This window comes from Scyliorhinus torazame, chromosome 6 (genome assembly GCF_047496885.1).
Source record: "Scyliorhinus torazame isolate Kashiwa2021f chromosome 6, sScyTor2.1, whole genome shotgun sequence".
In the NCBI taxonomy this organism is placed as follows: domain Eukaryota; kingdom Metazoa; phylum Chordata; class Chondrichthyes; order Carcharhiniformes; family Scyliorhinidae; genus Scyliorhinus; species Scyliorhinus torazame.
Genome location: NC_092712.1, coordinates 105290450 through 105314449, shown reverse-complemented (window position 1 = coordinate 105314449; position 24000 = coordinate 105290450). Strand labels below are relative to the sequence as shown.

The window sequence follows — 24000 nt, the reverse complement described above, 5'->3', positions numbered from 1 at the left end:
TCTTGACATTATCTTAAATCTAAAATATGTGAATTAAAGATTTGGGCTGAAATTCTCCGGCCATTGGGATTCTCTGTTCCCACCAGCAGAGCATCCCCACCGGGAGGTTTCCCGGCAGTGTGGGGTGACTTCAAAGGGAAATCCCATTGACAAGCGGCGGGAGTAGAGGATCCCGCCGTCAGAAGATGGTGCGCCGCTGAGAAACGTGCGGCTGGGTGACCGGAGAATCCCACCCCTCTATTAGAATTTTGCAGTGTTTGACACAAACATCTTTGTCAGTGTGCCAAAAATAGCTTCAAGAAACCCTACTACTTTATAATATTGTTCTGTATGTGTTTTCTAGTGGTGGCCATGTCATGTTAGATGAAGTCACAGATCTGGGATATGTGCAAGATGGAACCCCTTGCGGACAGGACAGGATGTGCATCAATCACAAGTGTCTTCCTCTGAAAGCATTTAATTTCAGTACCTGCCCTGGAACTAGTGGTGCAAGAAAATGTTCAGGACATGGGGTAGGTTCATAAAAAAAGTCCATTATTCAACAATTAGTGGCTATGCTGGAGACTGGGTAATTACCATCACCAGTTGGTACTGCTGCCCGATTTTCTTATTAAATCTGTTAAAAGGACCTAGAAATTCTTCTGTCCTTGTTGGCCCAGATAAATGCCAATAACTGACTGGATGAAGAATAATTTAGCTACTGCCTCTAATCATTTATGGGAGAAAAAAAATCCTATTTATTAGTAAGCATCAGTAAATGATTTCAGTTTTATATATTTTAAATTTTAGAGCTCCTAACAAAGCAAGTAAGTTAGCTAGACAAGTTCACTTCAAAAACAATTAAACTCAGTAAATTCTAATCATTAAAAATGTAAAAAACAAATTGTTGACTGATTTCAGAAGAATTTCAGACCATGAGATTAAATTTGGAATAGAATTCATGAAGTATGAAGTCATTCCATACAGTTAATTGTAAAACTGTCAGTTAATATTCCTATTAATATAGATATATCTGAAATTTGAATCTGTAGAAAATGTACTTGGATTAAGAATTTATACTGTGCAAAGTACTTGGATTATGAACTCAGACTGTGTAAAGATATGAAAAGATTCACTTTTGGCGAATTCAAATATTTCATAAAATTGACGTATAATGCTCAAATTTCAGATTTCCTTTGGTACTGGTGAGATTTCCAGCTGCCTGCCATCAGTTTAATATTCCTAAACAGTATTTTATACTTTTGCCTTAGTTTTTCTTATTCATTTTGAGAGACTGATTGCCACATATGTCATTTAATTTTTTCAAAAGTGTAGTTGCACTGTATTGCTGCCTGCTTGTTGGAGAGTTTCAATGACACATTAAACCTGCCTTTTAAGTGCACAAGTGGAGTTTTTTTGATTTTATTCTTCTGTTATCAAAGGGTAATCAAAATATTCCTTGTCGGTCAAGTTGTGCCTCTGTTAAAAAATGTGTTCGTTTAAAAAACAAGCACGACCTGTTTCATGCAAAATGGTCACCAATTCTTCATTCATCATTTGTTACAGGACGATCACTCAAGGTTCTATTTGGTGATACTACTTGCTCTCCTGATATGCGGACATTGGTAGTCCAGGATTATAGAACATAATCAGCTTTCTAATTGTAACCTGCAGTGAGAGAGACTCATGTTTAAAGTGATGCAAACATATAGCCTGAATTATCGTGTCATTTTTTAAATGTTATCTTTATTATTTTGGACTTATGTTGCCTGTTGTGTTTATATATGCTCTCTGTATATATATTTGCACTTTTAAAATTTACTTTGTTATGCAGATTTTTTATATTACATGAAATGAATTTTTAAAAAGCAATACGTTTTGCCATCAAAGCTAAATCAAGTACCAGATATACATGGGGTAGGATTTTCAGGCTACCCACGGTGTGTTTTCCAATGGCGGGCATGGCTTGCCACTGGCCTCTGGTGGGATTTTCCAGTACCGCCAATATCTACAACGTTTTGCGTGGCTCACCCGTCTCACCGCTGGAAACTCGCTGTTCAGGCGTCGCCTTCAGCAGGATCAGAAGATCCTGCTAATGGGAACGGTCCAAAATTTCGGCCCATGGATTATGCATTGTACCATTTATCTTAACCTTCTTAACTGAGATAAATGTCCCAAACAAATGCTTTAATTTATTTACAATAGCTTTTATCTATTGGGCTGGTTTAGCACACTGGGCTAAATCGCTGGCTTTTAAAGCAGACCAAGGCAGGCCAACAGCACGGTTCAATTCCCGTACCAGCCTCCCCGAACAGGCGCCGGAATGTGGCGACTAGGGGCTTTTCACAGTATCTTCATTGAAGCCTACTTGTGACAATAAGCGATTTTCATTTTCATCTATAAGAGCTCCAATTAGTACAAAATTGAAGAACCTTAAACAGCCCTCCCTTATTTGCTGATGTTGAAAAACTATAATAACAGAATTTTCCTACCTAATGGTTGCTACTTTGTTGCAAGATGGGATTCATTTTCCATAGAATGTTCATATCCATTGCAATGCAGAAAATTGTAAGTATTGTTTGAGCTGAATTTATAAGACTAATGTATAAACCGATAATATGCTATTGTTTACAATGAGACATCACGACTACCTCCTCAAATAACTAACTTCCTTTTAACAATGATATATTCTATTCACCATGTACGCTTTAAATAAATGTTTTGATTTAAATATTTCACTAAAATTATGATTTATCACACAAATGAATGGAGCTGAATAACATGGGGTTAAAGGTACAGGTGATACCCAAGCCGGAATCGAACCTGGGACCCTGGAGCACAATTGCTTCACAGCTCCAGGGTCCCAGGTTCGATTCCGGCTTGGGTCACTGTCTGTGCGGAGTCTGCACATCCTCTCCGTGTGTGCGTGGGTTTCCTCCGGGTGCTCCGGTTTCCTCCCACAGTCCAAAGATGTGCAGGTTAGGTGGATTGGCCATGATAAATTGCCCTTAGTGTCCAAAATTGCCCTTAGTGTTGGGTGGAGTTACTGGGTTATGGGGATAGGGTGGAGGTGTTGACCTTGGGTAGGATGCTCTTTCCAAGAGCCGGTGCAGACTCGATGGGCCGAATGGCCTCCTTCTGCACTGTAAATTCTATGAAATTCTATGATACTATGTGTGGATCATGCTTTCAGTGGTTTACCATCACCTTTGTCTCCCCATGTCTACTTCCCCCCCCCCCCCCCCCTCCCACAACCCAAAGATGTGCAGGGTAGGTGAATTGGCCGTGCTAAATTGTCCCTTAATTGAAAAAGGTGCCATCACCTTTTTGCCTGAAGTGAAAAAACAAAGATGTTAAATTTTATTAACAGAAAATTTTATTTTATATCAGCCTACTGTATATCAATCTACTGCCTAGATTTTGTCCATTACTTGAAAATATTACAATGAAGATTAGAGCGTATATAGAAATTCTGGGTAGGTTGACTTGGCAGAAAAAAATATTTCATTATTTTCCTGATTTATTACTAACATGCTTCATATTTGAAAAATAGAAACAGATTTTCCTAGCGTAGGCACTGTTAAGCAGCAGCATTCTGATGTAAGATCATCTGCAATGTTAACTCTGCTTCTCTTTCCAGAGATGTTGCCTGAGCGGCTGTACTTTCCAACACCTTCTGTTTTTATTTCAGATTTCCAGCATCTGCAGAATATTTTGTTTTGTTTTACTGCTAACAATTCAGTTAAAGGAATACCCTCTACTTCAGAATTTTCGTTCGTACTTCCATATTTACCAGTCACGGTGATGAAACCTAGAAGCAGCAATGCCACCGTTATAGAAAAACTTCAGTTCGAGAGAAATACAAATGCAATTCGAAGAATTGAGTGTGTATAATAGATTACCATGTGCAGCATCTTAAGATATTGTGCACCAACTAATCCATTGGTAAAGGGTCTAAAATGCTATTGACTTGAGAATAGTTCATGACCCAGCTACCAAGCTGATGCAAAACACATTGATCTAAATTTTTTTAATGTATTTTCATGGGATGTAGGCAATTCTTACAAGGTCAGCATTTGTTGCCCACCCCTAGTTGCTCTTGAGAGCCTCTTAGTGTCTGAAGATGTGCAGGTTAGGTGGACTGACCGTGCTAAAATTGCCCCTTAGTGTCCAAAGATGTGCAGGTTAGAGCTTCTTGAGCACTGTAGTACATCTAATGTAGGTACACCCACAGTGCTGTTAGGAAGGAAGTTCAAGGTTTCTGATCCAGTGATCACAAAGGAATGGCAATACATTTCCAAGTCAGCATGGTGTGCTGCCTTTATCCTTTTAGTTGGCAGAGGTGGCAGGTTTAGAAGGTTTGTCAAAGGAGGCTTGGTGAGTTGCGGCGTTGCATCTTGTGTATACACTAGTACACATTGCTGCTATGCATTGGTGGTGGAGGGAATTAATAAGATGGTGGATGGGCAACAATCAAGTGGCTGCTTTGTCCTGGATGGTATGAAGTCTGGCAGTAGGGATGTGGAGCTGAGGGTAAGTGAGGGCTAGATGGGTGATGTATCTTTTAAGATATTGATGATAATCTAGTGTGCTGTTGGAGCTGCAAGTGGAGTGTATTCCATTACATTTCTGGCTTATGCCTTGTAGATGGTGGAAAGGTTTTGGGGATTCAGGAGGTAAGTTACTCGTCAAGATAGAGAATGACGTAGTTGATTCTGAGGCTAGGGTCCTGAATCTAAATAAAGGAAACTAAGATGGTATGAGGTGCAAGTTGACTATGATGAATCGGGAAACGTTACTTAAAGGGATAACGATGCACAGGCTATGGCAAACATTCAAAGCGTACATGGGTGTACTGCAACAATTGTGCATTCCTGCCTGGTGCATAAATAAAACCAAAACTGTGGCCAAACCATGGCTTGCAAGGGAAATGAGAGATAGTATTAGATCCAAAGAAAAGGCATACAAATTGGCCAGAAAAACTGCAGCATTGAGGATTGGGGGCAGTTTAGAATTCACAAAGGAGGATCATGGTATTGATTAAGAAGAGGAAAATAGAGTACAAGAGTAAGCTTGTGGGGAACATAAAAACTGACTGTAAAAGGTTTTATAGGCATATGAAGAGGAAAAGATTGGTGAAGACTGATGTAGGTCCCTAACAGTCAGAAACAGGGGCATTTATAATCGGGAACAAAGAAATGGCTGAGCAACTAACTACATTCTTTGGTTTTGTCTTCACAAAGAAGGACACAAATAACATGTCAGGAATGTTGGGGAATGCAGGCTTTAGTGACAGTGAGGAACTGAAGGAGATCAATATTAGTAGATAAATGCCATTGGGAAAATTGATCGGACTGAAGACCGATAAATCCCCAGGGCCAGGGCAAGGAGCTGTTTAGCACAGGGCTAAATTGCTGGCTTTGAAAGCAGACCAAGGCAGGCCAGCAGCACGGTTCAATTCCCGTAACAGCCTCCCCGAACAGGCGCCGGAATGTGGCGACAAGGGGCTTTTCACAGTAACTTCATTTGAAGCCTACTTGTGACAATAAGCGATTTTCATTTCATAATCTGCATCCCAGAAAATTTAAGGATATGGCCGTAGAAATTGTCGATGCATTAGTGGTCATCTTTTAAGATTCTATAGACTCTGGAACAATTCCTAAGGATTGGAGGGTAGCTAATATAAACCCACCATTTAAAAAAGGAGGAAGAGAGAAAATAGGGTGAGGACTGTAGTGAACCAAATAGGTTGCTGTGACAAACCCATAGTTTAATGGTTACAATTACTGATACTAGATTTTTTAGTGATTTAATTTATATTCACCAGTTGCAGTGGTTGGATTGTGAGCTGACAGGCAGAATCTTTCCAGCCTGTTGGAGATAGGCTCACAACAATATCAGGTGGGAAAGTGTCAGAAATGAAAGTTGGGCCAGGATCCTGACATGATCTAACCTTCTTCCATCTTTCCCAAGATCACAAATGAAAGGGAGCGAGGAACCCTTTCGACCTGTTGGATAGGTCATTAAGAAATTGCTGAGGTTGTTAAGAAGCCAATTATATGCTGTTTTAACATGGAATTCTGGATTTCCCAACCAGGGACCAAGATGTGTGCAGAGCAGAAAGCGCTTTTTTAGTGAAACTGACAAATGGTAATTGAAACTGAGGAGTGCCAGGCATAGCCATTGAATGGTTCTGTGTCCAAAGCACTCCTTTCAGAAAGAATGTTAATGGCTTGACAGGTAATTGCCAACATCTTAAAAGATACATCACCCATCTAGCCCTCACATACCCTCAGCTCCACATTCCTATTGCCAGACTTCATAGAATCATAGAATCCCTACAGTGCAGACAGTTACTCAAGGTCGGAATCAAACCCAGGTCCGTGGCGCTGTGAGGCAACAGTGCTAACCACTGCGCCACCCACATTAATGGTAATGTCTTCGACTGTCATGAGCGGCGATGGTTACATTCTCTCCTGTTGGCGATGGTCATTGCCTAGCACTTGTCTAGTCCCAATCTTACTTGTCCTCATCAGCCCAAGCCTGGATATTAAGAACATAAGAACTAGGAGCAGGAGTAGGCCATCAAGCCCCTTGAGCCTGTTCTGCCATTCAATGAGATCATGGCTGATCTTTTTTAGACTCAGCTCCACTTTTCGGCCCGAACACCATAACCCTCAATCCCTTTATTCTTCAAAAAGCTATCTATCTTTATTTTAAAAACATTTAATGAAGGAGCCTCAACTGCTACTGAGCAAGGAATTCCATAGATTCACAACCTTTGGGTGAAGAAGTTCCTCCGAAACTCAGTGCTAAATCTACTTCCCCTTATTTTGAGGCTATGCCCCCTAGTTCTACTTTCACCCGCCAGTGGAAACAACCTACCCGCATCTATCCTATCTATTCCCTTCATAATTTTATACGTTTCTATAAGATCCCCCCCGCATCCTTCTAAATTCCAACGAGTACAGTACCAGTCTACTCAACCTCTCCTTGTAATCCAACCCCTTCAGCTCTGGGATTAACCTAGTGAATCTCCTCTGCACACCCTCCAGCGCCAGTACATCCGTTAGAGTATGAGAAGGGAGATTTAATAATGGAGATGAGGAAATGCCTGAGGAACTAAACAGGTTTTTTGTGTCGGTCTTCACAGTGGAAGACACAAATAACATGCCAGTGACTGATGGAAATGAGGCTATGACAGCTGAGGACCTTGAGATGTTTGTTATCACTAAGGAAGTAGTGATGGGCAAGCTAATGGGGCTAAAGGTAGACAAGTCTCCTGGCCCTGATGGAATGCATCCAAGAGTGCTAAAAGAGATGGCTAGGGAAATTGCAAATGCACTAGTGATAATTTACCAAAATTCACTAGACTCTGGGGTGGTCCCAGCGGATTGGAAATTAGCAAACGTGACACCACTGTTTAAAAAAGGAGGTAGGCAGAAAGTGGGTAATTATAGGCCAGTGAGCTTGACTTCGGTAGTAGGGAAGATGCTGGAATCTATCATCAAGGAAGAAATAGCGAGGCATCTGGATGGAAATTGTCCCATTGGGCAGACGCAGCATGGGTTCATAAAGGGCAGGTTGTGCCTAACTAATTTAGTCGAATTTTTTTGAGGGCATTACCAGTGTGGTAGATAACGGGGACCCAATGGATGTGGTATATCTGGATTTCCAGAAAGCTTTTGACAAGGTGCCACACAAAAGATTGCTGCATAAGATAAAGATGCATGGCATTAAGGGTAGAGTAGTAGCATGGATAAAAGATTGGTTAATTAATAGAAAGCAAAGAGTGGGAATTAATGGGTGTTTCTCTGGTTGGCAATCAGTAGCTAGTGGTGTCCCTCAGGGTTCAGTGTTGGGCCCACAAATGTTCAAAATTTACATAGATGATTTGGAGTTGGGGACCAAGTGCAATGTGTCCATGTTTTCAGACGACACTAAGATGAGTGGTAAAGCAAAATATGCAGAGGATACCGGAAGTCTGCAGAGGGATTTGGATAGGTTAAGTGAATGGGCTAGGGTCTGGCAGATGGAATACAATGTAGACAAATGTGAGGATATCCATTTTGGTAGGAATAAAAGCAAAAGGGATTATTATTTAAATGTTAAAATATTAAAACATGCCACTGTGCAGAGAGACCTGGGTGTGCTAGTGCATGTGTCGCAAAAAGTTGGTTTACAGGTGCAACAGGTGATTAAGAAGGCAAATGGAATTTTGTCCTTCATTGCTGGAGGGATGGAGTTTAAGACTAGGGAGGTTATGCTGCAATTGTATAAGGTGTTAGTGAGGCCACACCTGGAGTATTGTGTTCAGTTTTGGTCTCTTTACCTGAGAAAGGACGTTGTCCAGGGCTTGCTGAATTTGGACATGGACTGCTTCAGTAGCTGAGAAGGCACGAATGGTGCTGAACAATCATCACCATTTGACATTATGGGAAATGTTCAGAATACAAAGGGTTAATATCATATCATAATTAACCACTAAATGGCGCTAGATGCCGAACTATATAAAGCACTGACTCACAGACTTCAGAAAGAGAGCTGGAGAGTAAAGCACAGGAGAAGTGAGAGAGATCAGAGTACAGTTATCGATAGAGTGTAGAGACTAGTGTTAATTGAGTGTCGATTGTAGATTACGAGATTATTGTTAACTATAGGAGTAAGTGGTCGAGCTTTATTTAATTGTGTAAATATATGTTAGCTTCACGTCTGTGGACGTGAAAGAGACTCCAGGATGGTATGTTGCCTCCCTGGTGCCAGGGTCCAGGATGTCTCCGAACGGGTAGAGGGAATCCTGAAGGGGGAGGGCAAACAGGCAGAGGTCGTTGTACATATTGGTACTAACGACATAGGCAGGAAGGGGCATGAGGTCCTGCAGCAGGAGTTCAGGGAGCTAGGCAGAAAGTTAAAAGACAGGACCTCGAGGGTTGTAATCTCGGGATTACTCCCTGTGCCACGTGCCAGTGAGGCTAGAAATAGGAAGATAGAGCAGACAAACACGTGGCTAAACAGCTGGTGTAGGAGGGAGGGTTTCCGTTATCTGGACCACTGGGAGCTCTTCCGGGGCAGGTGTGACCTGTATAAGATGGACGGGTTGCATCTAAACCGGAGAGGCATAAATATCCTGGCCGCGAGGTTTGCTAGTGTCACACGGGAGGGTTTAAACTAGTATGGCAGGGGGGTGGGCACGGGAGCAATAGGTCAGAAGGTGAGAGCATTGAGGGAGAACTAGGGAATAGGGACAGTGTGGCTCTGAGGCAGAGCAGACGGGGAGAAGTTGCTGAACACAGCGGGTCTGGTGGCCTGAAGTGCATATGTTTTAATGCAAGGAGCATTACGGGTAAGGCAGATGAACTTAGAGCTTGGATTACTACTTGGAACTATGATGTTGTTGCCATTACAGAGACCTGGTTGAGGGAAGGGCAGGATTGGCAGCTAAACATTCCAGGATTTAGATGTTTCAGGCGGGATAGAGGGGGATGTAAAAGGGGAGGCGGAGTTGCGCTACTTGTTCGGGAGAATATCACAGCTATACTGCGAGAGGACACCTCAGAGGGCAGTGAGGCTATATGGGTAGAGATCAGGAATAAGAAGGGTGCAGTCACAATGTTGGGGGTATACTACAGGCCTCCCAACAGCCAGCGGGAGATAGAGGAGCAGATAGGTAGACAGATTTTGGAAAAGAGTAAAAACAACAGGGTTGTGGTGATGGGAGACTTCAACTTCCCCAATATTGACTGGGACTCACTTAGTGCCAGGGGCTTAGACGGGGCGGAGTTTGTAAGGAGCATCCAGGAGGGCTTCTTAAAACAATATGTAAACAGTCCAACTAGGGAAGGGGCGGTACTGGACCTGGTATTGGGGAATGAGCCCGGCCAGGTGGTAGATGTTTCAGTAGGGGAGCATTTCGGTAACAGTGACCACAATTCAGTAAGTTTTAAAGTACTGGTGGACAAGGATAAGAGTGGTCTGAGGATGAATGTGCTAAATTGGGGGAAGGCTAATTATAACAATATTAGGCGGGAACTGAAGAACATAGATTGGGGGCGGATGTTTGAGGGCAAATCAACATCTGACATGTGGGAGGCTTTCAAGTGTCAGTTGAAAGGAATACAGGACAGGCATGTTCCTGTGAGGAAGAAAGATAAATACGGCAATTTTCGGGAACCTTGGATGACGAGTGATATTGTAGGCCTCGTCAAAAAGAAAAAGGAGGCATTTGTCAGGGCTAAAAGGCTGGGAACAGACGAAGCCTGTGTGGAATATAAGGAAAGTAGGAAGGAACTTAAGCAAGGAGTCAGGAGGGCTAGAAGGGGTCATGAAAAGTCATTGGCAAATAGGGTTAAGGAAAATCCCAAGGCTTTTTACACTTACATAAAAAGCAAGAGGGTAGCCAGGGAAAGGGTTGGCCCACTGAAGGATAGGCAAGGGAATCTATGTGTGGAGCCAGAAGAAATGGGCGAGGTACTAAATGAATACTTTGCATCAGTATTCACCAAAGAGAAGGAATTGGTAGATGTTGAGTCTGGAGAAGGGGGTGTAGATAGCCTGGGTCACATTGTGATCCAAAAAGACGAGGTGTTGGGTGTCTTAAAAAATATTAAGGTAGATAAGTCCCCAGGGCCGGATGGGATCTACCCCAGAATACTGAAGGAGGCTGGAGAGGAAATTGCTGAGGCCTTGACAGAAATCTTTGGATCCTCGCTGTCTTCAGGGAATGTCCCGGAGGACTGGAGAATAGCCAATGTTGTTCCTCTGTTTAAGAAGGGTAGCAAGGATAATCCCGGGAACTACAGGCCGGTGAGCCTTACTTCAGTGGTAGGGAAATTACTGGAGAGAATTCTTCGAGACAGGATCTACTCCCATTTGGAAGCAAATGGACGTATTAGTGAGAGGCAGCACGGTTTTGTGAAGGGGAGGTCGTGTCTCACTAACTTGATAGAGTTTTTCGAGGAGGTCACTAAGATGATTGATGCAGGTAGGGCAGTAGATGTTGTCTATATGGGCTTCAGTAAGGCCTTTGACAAGGTCCCTCATGGTAGACTAGTACAAAAGGTGAAGTCACACGGGATCAGGGGTGAACTGGCGAGGTGGATACAGAACTGGCTAGGCCATAGAAGGCAGAGGGTAGCAATGGAGGGATGCTTTTCTAATTGGAGGGCTGTGACCAGTGGTGTTCCACAGGGATCAGTGCTGGGACCTTTGCTCTTTGTAGTATATATAAATGATTTGGAGGAAAATGTAACTGGTCTGATTAGTAAGTTTGTAGACGACACAAAGGTTGGTGGAATTGCGGATAGCGATGAGGACTGTCTGAGGATACAGCAGGATTTAGATTGTCTGGAGACTTGGGCGGAGAGATGGCAGATGGAGTTTAATCCGGACAAATGTGAGGTAATGCATTTTGGAAGGGCTAATGCAGGTAGGGAATATACAGTGAATGGTAGAACTCTCAAGAGTATTGAAAGTCAAAGAGATCTAGGAGTACAGGTCCACAGGTCATTGAAAGGGGCAACACAGGTGGAGAAGGTAGTCAAGAAGGCATACGGCATGCTTGCCTTCATTGGCCGGGGCATTGAGTATAAGAATTGGCAAGTCATGTTGCAGCTGTATAGAACATTAGTTAGGCCACACTTGGAGTATAGTGTTCAATTCTGGTCGCCACACTACCAGAAGGATGTGGAGGCTTTAGAGAGGGTGCAGAAGAGATTTACCAGAATGTTGCCTGGTATGGAGGGCATAAGCTATGAGGAGCGATTGAATAAACTCGGTTTGTTCTCACTGGAACGAAGGAGGTTGAGGGGCGACCTGATAGATGTATACAAATTTATGAGGGGCATAGACAGAGTGGATAGTCAGAGGCTTTTCCCCAGGGTAGAGGGGTCAGTTACTAAGAGGCATAGGTTTAAGGTGAGAGGGGCAAAGTTTAGAGTAGATGTACGAGGCATTTTTTTTACGCAGAGGGTAGTGGGTGCCTGGAACTCGCTACCGGAGGAGGTAGTGGAAGCAGGGACGATAGGGACATTTAAGGGGCATCTTGACAAATATATGAATAGGATGGGAATAGAAGGATACGGACCCAGGAAGTGTAGAAGATTGTAGTTTAGTCGGGCAGTATGGTCGGCACGGGCTTGGAGGGCCGAAGGGCCTGTTCCTGTGCTGTACATTTCTTTGTTCTTTGTTCTTTGTTTGCTAATGAACTTATGTGGTCTTTGTGAACACGACAGCATCCATCTTGATAAAAGAATCACAAAGAACATCACAACCAAACACCCCTACGTCTAACCTTACGGTGGAAGGAAGATCAACTGTAGGTGGTTAGGCCTTGACACTCCCTTCATGAACTCCTGCAGTGGTGTCCTGGAGTTGAGATGACTGCACCTGAACTTAATATTAGAATTATTAATTTGAAACTGGATTCAGAAAATGCAGTGCAAATTGACAGAATTCAGAAACGCCATGGGCAAGATTTAAAGAGATGTCAGATGCCGGAGCAGCTGAAAAATCAGGAGCTGGAGTCAGGCAGGTGGAGTGTCATCCTGCCACCACTGACATTTCATCAGCGATGAGGAAGGTAGCGGATGACACCCACGGAACCAGAGGCCAATTGAAGCCTTTAAGAGATCAATTAAAGCACTTCCCTCCATTACTGGTATTTTACCAGGGGTGGGTGAGATCTCTGCCACATGGGGAGATCGCCAGGTGTAAGCTGGCAGCCTCCTTGCAGGCCCGGCAGCAGTCTCCTAATCAGGCCACATTCAATGAAGAGTGCAGGAGGGGATGCCAAGAGCATTCTAGGCGTAGTTAAAAAACAGTCAGCCTGGTGACGCTACAACAAAGGGCTGCTTACATGCTAAATAGCAGAAGCAGACAGAGTTAACTGACCCCATAACCAAAGCATCAGACCTAAACGCTGCAGCCCTGTCGCATACAGTTGTGAATGTGGTGAACAATTAAGCAACGAACCGGAGGAGTAGGCTCTACAAATATGAGGCTGAGGTGATCGTATATCACTGCTCTCTGTCTACACGAGCAGGTTAGAGGTTGGAATTTTGCAGCGAGTAACTCACCTCTTGATTCTCCAAAGCATGTCCACCATGTAAAATGCACAAGTCAGGAGTGTGATGGAATATTCTCCACTTGCCTGGATGAGTGCAGCTCCAACGACTCTTGAGAAACTTGACACAATCCAGGACAAAGCAGCCTGCTTGATTGGCACCCCATCCACCACGTTCAATATTTATTCCTTCACAGTGGCAGCAGTGGGTACCATCTACAAGATGCACTGCAGCAATTCACCAAGGCTCCTTTAACAGCAGCTCCCATATCTGTGGCCTCTGCCGCCTAGAAGGACAAGGACAGCTGATGCATGGGAAAGTCCTGGAATTTCATCTTTAACACACTGTGGGTATACCTGTACCATACAGATTGCAATGGATCAAGAAGGTGGCACACTGCATTCGCAATGGTAATTAGGGATGGGCAACAAATGCTAGCCTAACCAATGATGTGCACAGCAAGAGCCACACCCTGTGCAACACCCGCCCCACCCTCATAAATGCCGTTCCTCCCCATGGCCAAGGCCTAGCTGACTAGTCCTTGCGACTCTGATTAGGCCCTGATGAACTTAAAATTCGGTCACAGCTTCCAGAAACAGCAGATATGTGGTTGCGCAAACTTTCCAAGTAAATGACTGGATAAGTTGCTCCTGTTGATCTAGAAGTTTGTCAAATTCATTTCTGAAAGTCTAAATGAACTAGTTTGTGACATTCCTAAAGAAATTTGCCATTGCTTTACTAAATCAGGACTGTTTTTTTCTGAGCAGTTGAACATACCGGTCTGAGTGTTAATCCCGTACAGATGCTCTTCTGTTATGGCCTGTATGACTTGCTGATGCTTTTGAATGGAAAGCACTTTTGTGAATCTGCTAGTTATTTTGCATCACGTCCTTTTAAGGAAATAAACAAACTACTCATTGAAATAAATTTAATTGAATGGAAATTTTAGGGGACTGAATCATCCAAATGAAGAAATTTTAAATCTATTGAAGCACTTTGAATTCTGGGGCGTCATTCTCCGCCGGCAGGAGTCTCCGTTTTGCCGGCGCCCGGGGGTTTCCCGACGGCGTGGGGCTGCCCCACAATGGGAAACCCCATTGACCGGCCGGTGTTACGGAGACTCCCGCCGGCCGGTCGGGGCAGAAATGTGGCGGGGCGGGTAGGAGAATTTCGCCCATGTCTGGATTTTTTTGTTTGCTAATTTAACATTAGAAGTAATCCATGTGGAATAACACAACTGCAGAAATATTAAATGGCCTGGTCTGATCCATTCAGAATCACATGAGACAGGTAACATATTTTATTTCAATGTAAGTGTACTACTTTGACAAGAGCTATCCCTTCAATCTTTTATTTTAACTTTGATATAATTTCAGAAAAACTATTTTGTGAATAAATGAACAAAGTAGTGGCAAAGTGACACAAAGTAGGTCTGTATATATTCACATATTCCTCCAGGTTTTCAACATCTATTTAAGTATAAAATGTTATTTTTCTTAAATCTAATGAAGCAAATCCGTATAGTTTGCCCTCACTAATTGGTAAGTGAAAATTCATATTTATTTTTCATTAATGAGTAGAATTTGCATAACCCATATTTGGCAATGGAAAGTTTAAAATACTCACTGTGTGCTAATAATGGGGGTAATCCACATCATTTATTCTCACCAGTTAAATACATTTGCACATTTTGTTCTGTACTAAAACCTCTACCGAGAATGGTGAATGCTTTAAGATACACAATCATTTACAAGTACTAAATAAGCATCTGTAACTACAGTGTTATTGGATTAATGTGCATAACTGAACTAAATGCACCGTACTAACATATAAAAGTTACATTTCTTAAAGAATAACATCAGATTTGGAATGATACTTAACCTAATATTTCAAAATTAAATACAATCTGAGCATTCATGTTAAACGCAGGATCATTAATTTAAAAAAGGAGAAATCTGTAAAAAGAAAATGATTTCCATGTTACAGTACAATATAGTTACAATATAGGTCTTTCCCCCTGGAGCTTATACGAATGAGAGGTGATCTGATGAAAAATATATAAAATTCTTAAGGAATTTGACAGGGGAGACGGTGATAATTTTTTTCAATGGCTGGAGAATCGCAGAAGATGGGACCAGCCATTTCAGACTGAGATGAGAAGAAACTTCTTCACCTCAAAAGTGTTGTAAATCTTTGGGATTCTCTACCCCAGAGAGCTGTAGATACTCAGTCATTGAGTATGTTCAAGATAGAGGCCGATAGTTTTTAAAATAATAATAATCTTTATTGTCACAAGTAGGCTTACATTAACACTGCAATGAAGTTACTGTGAAAAGCCCCTAGTCGCCACATTCTGGCACCTGTTCGGGTACACAGAGGGAGAATTCAGAATGTCCAAATTACCTAACAGCACGTCTTTCGGGACTTGTGGGAGGAAACTGGAGCACCCAGAGGAAACCCACACAGATTCCACACCGTGACCCAAACCAGGAATCAAATCTGGGACCCTGGAGCTGTGAAGCAACAGTGCTACCCACTGTGCTACCATGCCGCCTTTGGGTACTTAAGGAATTAAAGGACATGGGGGTAGTACAGAAAGATGGAGTTGAGGTAGAAGTCTTGTTGAATGGCAGAGCCCTTACTATTTCTTATGTTCCTGTGTATCTTGTATTTATACAGTGATAATCTATGAGCATACAATGCTTTACAAAAATGAGAATCTATTCAAACGCACATGCATGAGAATAGCAGTTTAATTAATTTACACCACAATTGTAAATTGCGAAGCATTTCTCCACAGGAGAGTTTTACATCTGTTGAAGGTAAAATGTGGTTATAAGTGATTTGTGATGGAATGGGGGACTGTGATGGGTGACATTATCTTTACCTATAGGGATTATAAATTCTGTCTCTCTGACTCGTGGGCTGGAAATCATTACATGTTGTTGATTTAAGTAATACATTGATTTGTAAGAAAATGTAAAAGCGGTTCACAAAAATACCATATAATCTGCCTTACTTGACAAGGTTCTCAATCATGTAACATTCTCTGTTTGTTCTTAAATAAGATGGCAAGACATGCATTAATTACTATCAGTGCTATTAAACTTTTCCCTGGAAACACTAATGTAATAATTAGCTAAATCATAACAGTGTTTAAAATGCATTTAAGATTAAATTTAGTGAAGGAGAAACTCTTTTTCCACATTAAATTATATTTTTATAAAGTACTTAAACTGATTTGTACTCTTTCAAATATTTACCAATTGCTAGAGCATTTGTTCAAAGGCTAATTTACTAATAGGGGGAGAAAAACTATTCATCTGAGTTAAGTAATTTATTTGGGCGGCACGGTAGCATAGTGGTTAACACTGTTGCTTCACAGCACCAGGGTCCCAGGTTCGATTCCCGGCTTGGGTCACTGTCTGTGCAGAGTCTGCATGTTCTCCCCATGTCTGCATGGGTTTCCTCCGGGTGCTCCGGTTTCCTCCCACAAGTCCCGAAAGACATTCTGAATTCTCCCTCAGTGTACCTGAACAGGCGCCGGAGTGTGGCGACTAGGACATTTTCACAGTAACTTCATTGCAGTGTTAATGTAAGCCTACTTGTGACAATAATAAAGATTATTATTATTATTAATTTCAGTGACATACTCTTATCATCCACTGGACCTGAACAGTGGAATACGATTGCTCTAAAGTTTGGAGACATGGGATGCTAGCGAAAACATAAAAACCTTTCCTTGATGTTTGCACCAACAACACTGAAATGAATGTACTGTTGAATTGCACGCAACACATGAGCAGTTGAACATACCGGTCTTATTCGATTTAAATTCAACCATAGATCTCACTTTGTGGGCAATCAGCTTTGATTTAGGAACACATGTTGGCACTCAGTCCCTCGAGCCTTTTCTGTCATTCTATAAAAGCTGTCTGATCTGTACCTCAACTCCATTTACCCACTTTTCATCCTATCTTAGGGGTGATTTTGTATTAAACTTTCTACCTTTTCAACCTAACAGAATTTGTAGGGGACAAGCCATCATGGGCGGCACAGTGGCCCAGTGGTTAGCACTGCTGCCTCACAGCGCCAGGGACCCGGGTTCAATTCCGACCTTGGGTAACTGTCTGTGTGGAGTTTGTACATCATCCCCGTGCCTATGTGGGTTTCCTCCGGGTGCTCTGGTTTCCTCCCACAGTGTGGGTTAGGTGGATTTGCCATACTAAATTGCCCTTAGTGTCCAAGGATATACAGGTTAAGTTCTGGGGTTATTGGGATAGGGCGGGACTGAACATGGGTCGAGTGCTCATTTACAGGGTCGGCGTGGACTCGATGGGCCAAATGGCCTCCTCCTGCACTGTAGGGATTCTATGGTCAAAGGCTCCCCGTTTGATTTACTACTGCTGTATTCTCTGCCTCATCGGTAACTCTGCTACCGGCACCACAAGGTGGAGAATTTAGCCCTCTTTTTAAAAAATGTTTTTATTCTCCTTTTTCACATTTTCTTCAAAATTTACCCCCACCAATGAACATTAAATGGTAACGGATACAATGTCAAACCCGTTATTAATAACAACAATCCCATCCTCCCATCAACCCCCACACAACAGCCCGCATGACAATATAAGCATCAAATTTTTAAAAAACAAAAAAGGAATCAGGAATCGCCATGGTCACCATTAACATATATAGTCCAACCCCCCAACCCCCCCCCTCTCCCCCCGCCCCCACTAATATTCAAGGCCATCCAATCCCCGAAAGTGTACAATGAATGACACCCATGTAAACCCCCACACCCCCACTTAGACTCCTCTCCTCCACCTCCTCTCAAAAACACCTCACCCAGTATCAGTCCCTTCCCCCAACTTTTCACCCCGGCTAGGCTCATCTAAACCTGTTCTACCAGGCTCTGATGACCGCAGCCCCTCCCCCCACCTCACCTCTGTTCACTGGCCGGCTTAAACCAGCCAGTGTGGAGGCCCCCTCCCGCGTCTCTTTCCCCCCTTCCCGGTCCCAGGAAAACAAAGAAATCCCCTTCAACACACAACCCCAGCATAAACACACAAGCCCCAAAGAACCATCATTGCAAAGGAAAGTCCCAACTCTTATCTTGTCCAAATAAACAGCGTCGACTCATTTAGTACATACAACAACATGCAGTGAAAAGATAAAGCTACATACAGCTACATACTCTCCTACCAACCCCCTACCCTCAGTACAAGACCAGCCCTCAGTATAATTTCTCAATTCTGCCACAGCCCTTCTGCCTTCGCAAACGCCTCTGCTGCTTCCACCGTTTCAAAATAAAAGTCTTTGGATTTGTAGGTCACCCTCAACTTAGCTGGATACCCTGTGCCGCACCGCACCTTGCTGTTATACAGTGCCGTCTTCTCTTGGCCGAAGGCCGCCCACCTCCTCGCCAACTCCACCGTAAAGTCCTGGTATATGCGTATACCAACTCCAGCCCACTGCACCTCCCGCTTCTGCTTTGCCCAGCACAGGACCTTCTCCTTCATGTGGTACCTACGGAAACAAACAGTCACTCCTCTTGGCGGCTCACTCGCCTTTGGTATAGGCCTCCACGACCTATGAGCCTGATCCAGTTCGTATCGAGAGGGATCTTCCCCCTCCTCCAATAGCCCCGCCAACATCGTGGCAAAATACTCCGTCAGCCTCGGCCTTCCACCCCTTCGAGCAGACCGACGATCCTCAGATTCTGCCGCCTGGATCTGTTTTCAGGTCTTCCATTTTGACTCGCAGACCCTTGTTGGTTCTCTATCACCCTCCGCAGCTCCTTCCCCATCGAGGTGAGTTGATCACTATGTTGCGACAATGCCTCTTCCACTTCCTTCAGTGTCTCACCCTGCTCCCGCACCTCAGCCGCTGCACTCGATACCGCCACCCTCACCAGGGCAATCGCCTCCTCCACCAGCACTTTCATTACCGCCCCCATCTCCTTCGTCATCGCTTTCATGTGTTTTGTGAACTTTTTTAAGTTCCACGGCCATCGCCTCGGTCATCTTTTCTGCCGTGAGCAGTGCAGCCTCACCCGGCGCCCCAGCCTCCATCTTTCTTCCACTTCCTGAGCCGACCTTTCCATCCACCGGCGGACCTTCATTAGCCCCCTTGTTCACGGCCATTTTTCTTTGAGATTTGGCCATCTCTCTTCTCTATGCCTTCCTACCTTTGTTTAATGAAAAGTTGTTCCTGGGACGGGGCATCAAAACTCCAAAAAATCAATTCTCGGACAGGAACCATCCAACGTGCGGCTTCCTCCTACCCGCCGCCACCGGGGGACCCTAGCCCTCCATATATAAACATCAGTCCTTATGTTGAATTCAGCCCAGATTGATTGAATTAAATTCTTCTTGCCAGTTGTCTGAAGTGAAAAGTGTGGCAGTCTTTTAATGGACACGGGTCCACAGCACATAATCACATGTAATTGAGTACAAGTCAGTGCTAAATTTAACAATGTCACATTGAACTCAAGGCTGTGCTACACCTTCAGGGGAGAGCCTGATACTGGAAGGCTCACCATTCAATTAAGGACGTGGGGGGGGGGGGGGGGGGGGGGGGGGGGCAGGATCCCAAAGCTGGACAGCCAATCAGAGGCCTACAGGCACGCTGTAATAGAGGGTAAGTGAGGTAGAGGTGGCTTCAAAATGGAGGCACATAAATGAAAAGATATATATCCTGCAGCCAGCCCATCATGGTGGGCTGTGGGGGAACCCCTCTACTGGGGGTGTCTGTGACTGCTCCTGCACCCTTGCAAGCAGGTAGGGGGCTGGATTCTCCAATTCTGCGGCGATGTCCGCAGGATCTGCCTGGTCTTACGACCAAAATGTCGGCCTGACCCTGCACCAATGCTCCGCCCGGTGGGGGGCTAGCAGCCGCGCCATGTAAAGCCCCCGGCATTACCTGCCAATACAGATGCAGAATTGCTGGGCCCATGGCCATGCATGAGCACGGCGGTGGCCATGCCATACAACATGGCATCGACCGCGCGTGGACCCGGCATGCCAAATCCTGCCCCCCGTAACCCCCCCCCCCAATCCCTGCCGAATGCCCCCTGCCAGCGGAATGCCCCCCCCCCCCGACTGTGGCGGCGCTGGACTCCTCGAATACGCTGTTTTGAAGCGACGGAGCATCGGAAAAACGATGCCGCCCCCGATTCCAGCATAAAAATGGATTCTCCGTCCGATCGCCGAACACAATTTTGGTGTCAGCGGTTGGAGAATCCCGCCCAGGGTCTCTGGGCCTGCCAGAAAAGCTGCTCCACAGCCTGTCCCCAGGGCCAGCATCCTGGCAGCTAAACAGGCCCTGCCACCTGTAAGGATCTGAAGGACATCCAGAAAATCCCAGTACGCTTCCTTTAGTTGACCTCAATAGGCTTTTAATGATCCATGTCGACATGTCACATGTGGGTGGGTAATCCTGTTGCCCTACCCCCACATTCTGCCTCCACAGATAATTGGCCTACGGGACGGGGGAACTGAAATGCCAGATGATGGGAGAGTTTTTAGCATGAACCCAAGTCTGATCCAGACCCCAGCAGAGGCTATAATCCAACCAAACATAGGATGGGCACTATTTATGCAGCTGCGACAAGTGTACTGCTCCACCGTACCATTTTGAGAGCACCAGTTAATGAAAGTGCCATTAATACCTTAATCAGTCTAAAACATCAAAATTTAGATGAGTGTTTACAATGTTAGTTTGCTTGTTGAGCAGCAAGTGTGAGAGATTCTCACTTGTTCCAAAGGCTCTGAAAATGTAACATTGGACCAATCAGAACACGGATCTATTTATACATATTTAGAGTTTAGTTAAAATGAGAACAGGTTCCTATTTTATGAATGAGCTAGCTTAAGTTCTACTTTGTTGTATTATTAGAGGACGGGTAAAGATGTGTGTCCTTACTTACAATTTACTCCTCAAATCAAGTTCACAACATTGAACTTCGAAAACAATTATACAGTATATTAAGTGTACAGAAATTAAACATACAGGTAACAGCAGTAATGACAAAATGCTACATGAGTTGAGCAACGGGTCTCAAATGCTTTTCAGTTCTGAGCTCAGTATACTAGCTGCAGATCTGCAAGTGCAATTTTCCAGCTCTTCCCATCAGTGGGATCTTCTGGTCTTGCTGAAAGCGCCCCCCCCATAGCGGGTTCCCTGGTGACACGGCCAGCGCGCAACGTATATATATGGCCATTGACTTCAGCACAACTAGAAGATCCTGCCTGCAGCCACTGGCTGGCTGCCCCTGTGGAAAGCCCGCCGCAGCGGGGGGCAGAAAATCCTGGCCAATATTAAATCATTAGCAGACTTCAAGGCAGTCGCATTAGCCATTTCCTTGCAATATACTGGTGAACTGAATCATTGGCAATTGCAGATTCTTTGGGTCGAGGCCTAACTATTAATAAATCATTGAGATTCCATTTTCCTCATTTGATGCAGGGTTAAAAACCTGTCAATTAAAGGTAACCATGTTAAAAGGCCTGTTTTCAGAAGGCAGAGTACAAAATAGCAATGTCGCACTTTCAAAACAGCAAGTGTCTATTAATTAACTTCATCTACCGCTTAAGAGCTATATTAACATGATAGTTTGCTTACAATTTTTGATCCATTGTCAGTGTTGTTATGTGTTACAACAAGGAGTTAAAAACAGGTGTAAACCTGTAGGTATACTCTTTCATTTTATTATTTCATTTACAGATTTGCAATAATGAAGGAAAGTGTGCCTGTGACCTACAATGGGATGCCGCTGATTGCAGTGTACATGCACCAACGATAGTAACAGAAGGACCAGGTTTGTGCCAATTAATAGCATGCCCTTTGCAATGTTTATGAACATTCCACAAATAGCTAACAGTACCATTTATAAAACAGGAGACATTCAGCCCCTCTGACTTGTTCTGACATTCTATTAGGTCAAGGCTAATCTTTATCTTAGTTCCATATTCCTTGATACTTTTGCGTAGCCTTGAAATTTCAGTTGAGCCTGTATCTACTGCCTTTATGAATAAGTGCTTCCTGATTTCATTCCTAACTGGCCTAGGTCTAAATTTAAGATTATCCCCCCACCCTTGGGTTGCATTCCCTCTCCAAAGGATATATGGGCAGGATTCTCCGATCCTGGGCTAAGTGTTGACGCCGTCGTAAACGCAGGAGTGTTTTACGATGGCGTCATCTGGCTCCTAGGATCAGCGATCCTGCGCCACACAGGGGCCACACAGCACGGCACTGGAGCATTTCACGCAGCTCCAGCGACCGGCGTGAGTTCGCACATGCAGTTCACACATGCGCGCCATGGCCGGCGCAAATTCGCGCATGCGCATGGGTTGCCTCCTCTACACCGGCCCCCGGGCAACAGGGCTCTACAGGGGCACAGCGGGGAGAAACATAAGCCCCCCCCGGAAAAGCCCGCCCGTCGATCAGTAGGCCCCGATCGCGGGCCTGGCCAATGTGGAGGCCCCCCCTGGAGTTGGATCCCCCCTCCCCCACACCAAGTCAGCCCCCGCAGCATGAACGCCAAGGTCCCGCCAGGTAGGATTACATGCGAACGGCGCCGGCGGGTCTCGGCTGACCTCGGCGGGCATTCGGCCCGTCGAGCGCGGAGAATCGCCGGGTAGGCCGCAGCCACCGACCGACGCTGCGCCGGCGTCATTGGCGCTGATTCACGGGTCGGTGGATAATCGGCAGACTGGCGTCGGAGCGACGTCGCGTGTTTTGCGCCCCCCCCCTTCCCGGCGATTCTCCGACCTGGCGCGGTGTCGGAGCATCCCACCCATAGTTTCTCTGCATTACACTGTTGGACTTCTTCATAATTTAAAAAAACACTAATGAGATCACCCTTCAACCTTATAATTTTAAGGGAATGTAAATCAGATCTATGCAATATATCCTCATAACATACTCTTTTTAACCCCTGCATTCTGGTAAATCTGCACTTCCCCTTGGCTACAGCCATGCCAGAAATTTGAGTGGGGCAGATCCGGCATCCGCTCTGCTCAGGATAACCTGATTTCAGAAAGGTCCTATAACACATATTATACCCCTTCTGATAAATGTCAGGAGCTGCCAGGGACACCTGAAAATTCATCTTGCCCTGCATGGATTACCTTTATATTTGTGCATAAGAGAATTGTCGTGTTGGGTGTTCCGCTATACGAACGAACCAACACGGTTGTAGATGGTACAACTCTGTTTTATTATTCTTGACAACATCTACTGTATACTTCTGGCTGTGGTTTGTACTTTAACAGTTAACCTGTGGACACAGCCCTTGCACTATCTTAGAGAGGCACTCAGCACATGGTGGATGTCTGAGTGGCACGCTGTGAGCTCTGTGTTCTGAGCTATCTCCTGCTGGAATCAGCGGGAACTGTGGTGTTCCCTGTTTTATAGTGCGTGTGCTCTCACTGGTGATTGGCTGTGATGTTGCGTGTGTGTTGATTGGTCCGTTGATCTGTCCATCAGTGTGTGTGTGTTTGCACCATGATATGTTTATGTGAATATCATGACATCCCTTTTCACAAGAACATGTGCCTATATTGTAATAAATATTGGTGTGTACTGAGTGCAGCTGAATATGTGTGTGCAATATCTACAACATGTACATGAGGCTAAACTATATACATAGGAAGGTGTCAGGTGCAACATAGCAACGAGGTTGTACCATAAACAAAACAAGTGGAATCATCAAATATCGAAAGAGAACTCCTGGAACGACAAAAAGAGAAACACATTAACATTGTTGCATAACAATTCAGTGAGTCCAATGTGCAAACAGGCTCATAAGTCCAGCCTAGTTGGTGGGAGAATTCGGGTTGACCGCCTCAAGGGTGGGTCAGGATCCACCGGCTGAGGAATGGGCCTGGCCACGGGCGATAGAGGAATAGGCATGGTGGCAGGAAGCTCCACGAAGTCGACATCAGGGACAACAGGAGGG

The 24000-nt window shown here is 44.5% G+C and overlaps 1 protein-coding gene across 10 annotated transcripts in view; it reads left to right on the top strand.

The window, feature by feature from the left end:
* adam22 (ADAM metallopeptidase domain 22) overlaps positions 1-24000 on the top strand; it is a 588297-nt gene that overhangs the window by 479056 nt on the left and 85241 nt on the right. For all 10 annotated transcript variants that reach the window (XM_072508619.1, XM_072508628.1, XM_072508623.1 and 7 more), the window contains exons 23-24: positions 344-512; positions 21765-21858. In XM_072508619.1, the coding sequence (XP_072364720.1) occupies positions 344-512; positions 21765-21858 (263 nt within the window). The remainder of the gene's footprint in view (positions 1-343; positions 513-21764; positions 21859-24000) is intronic.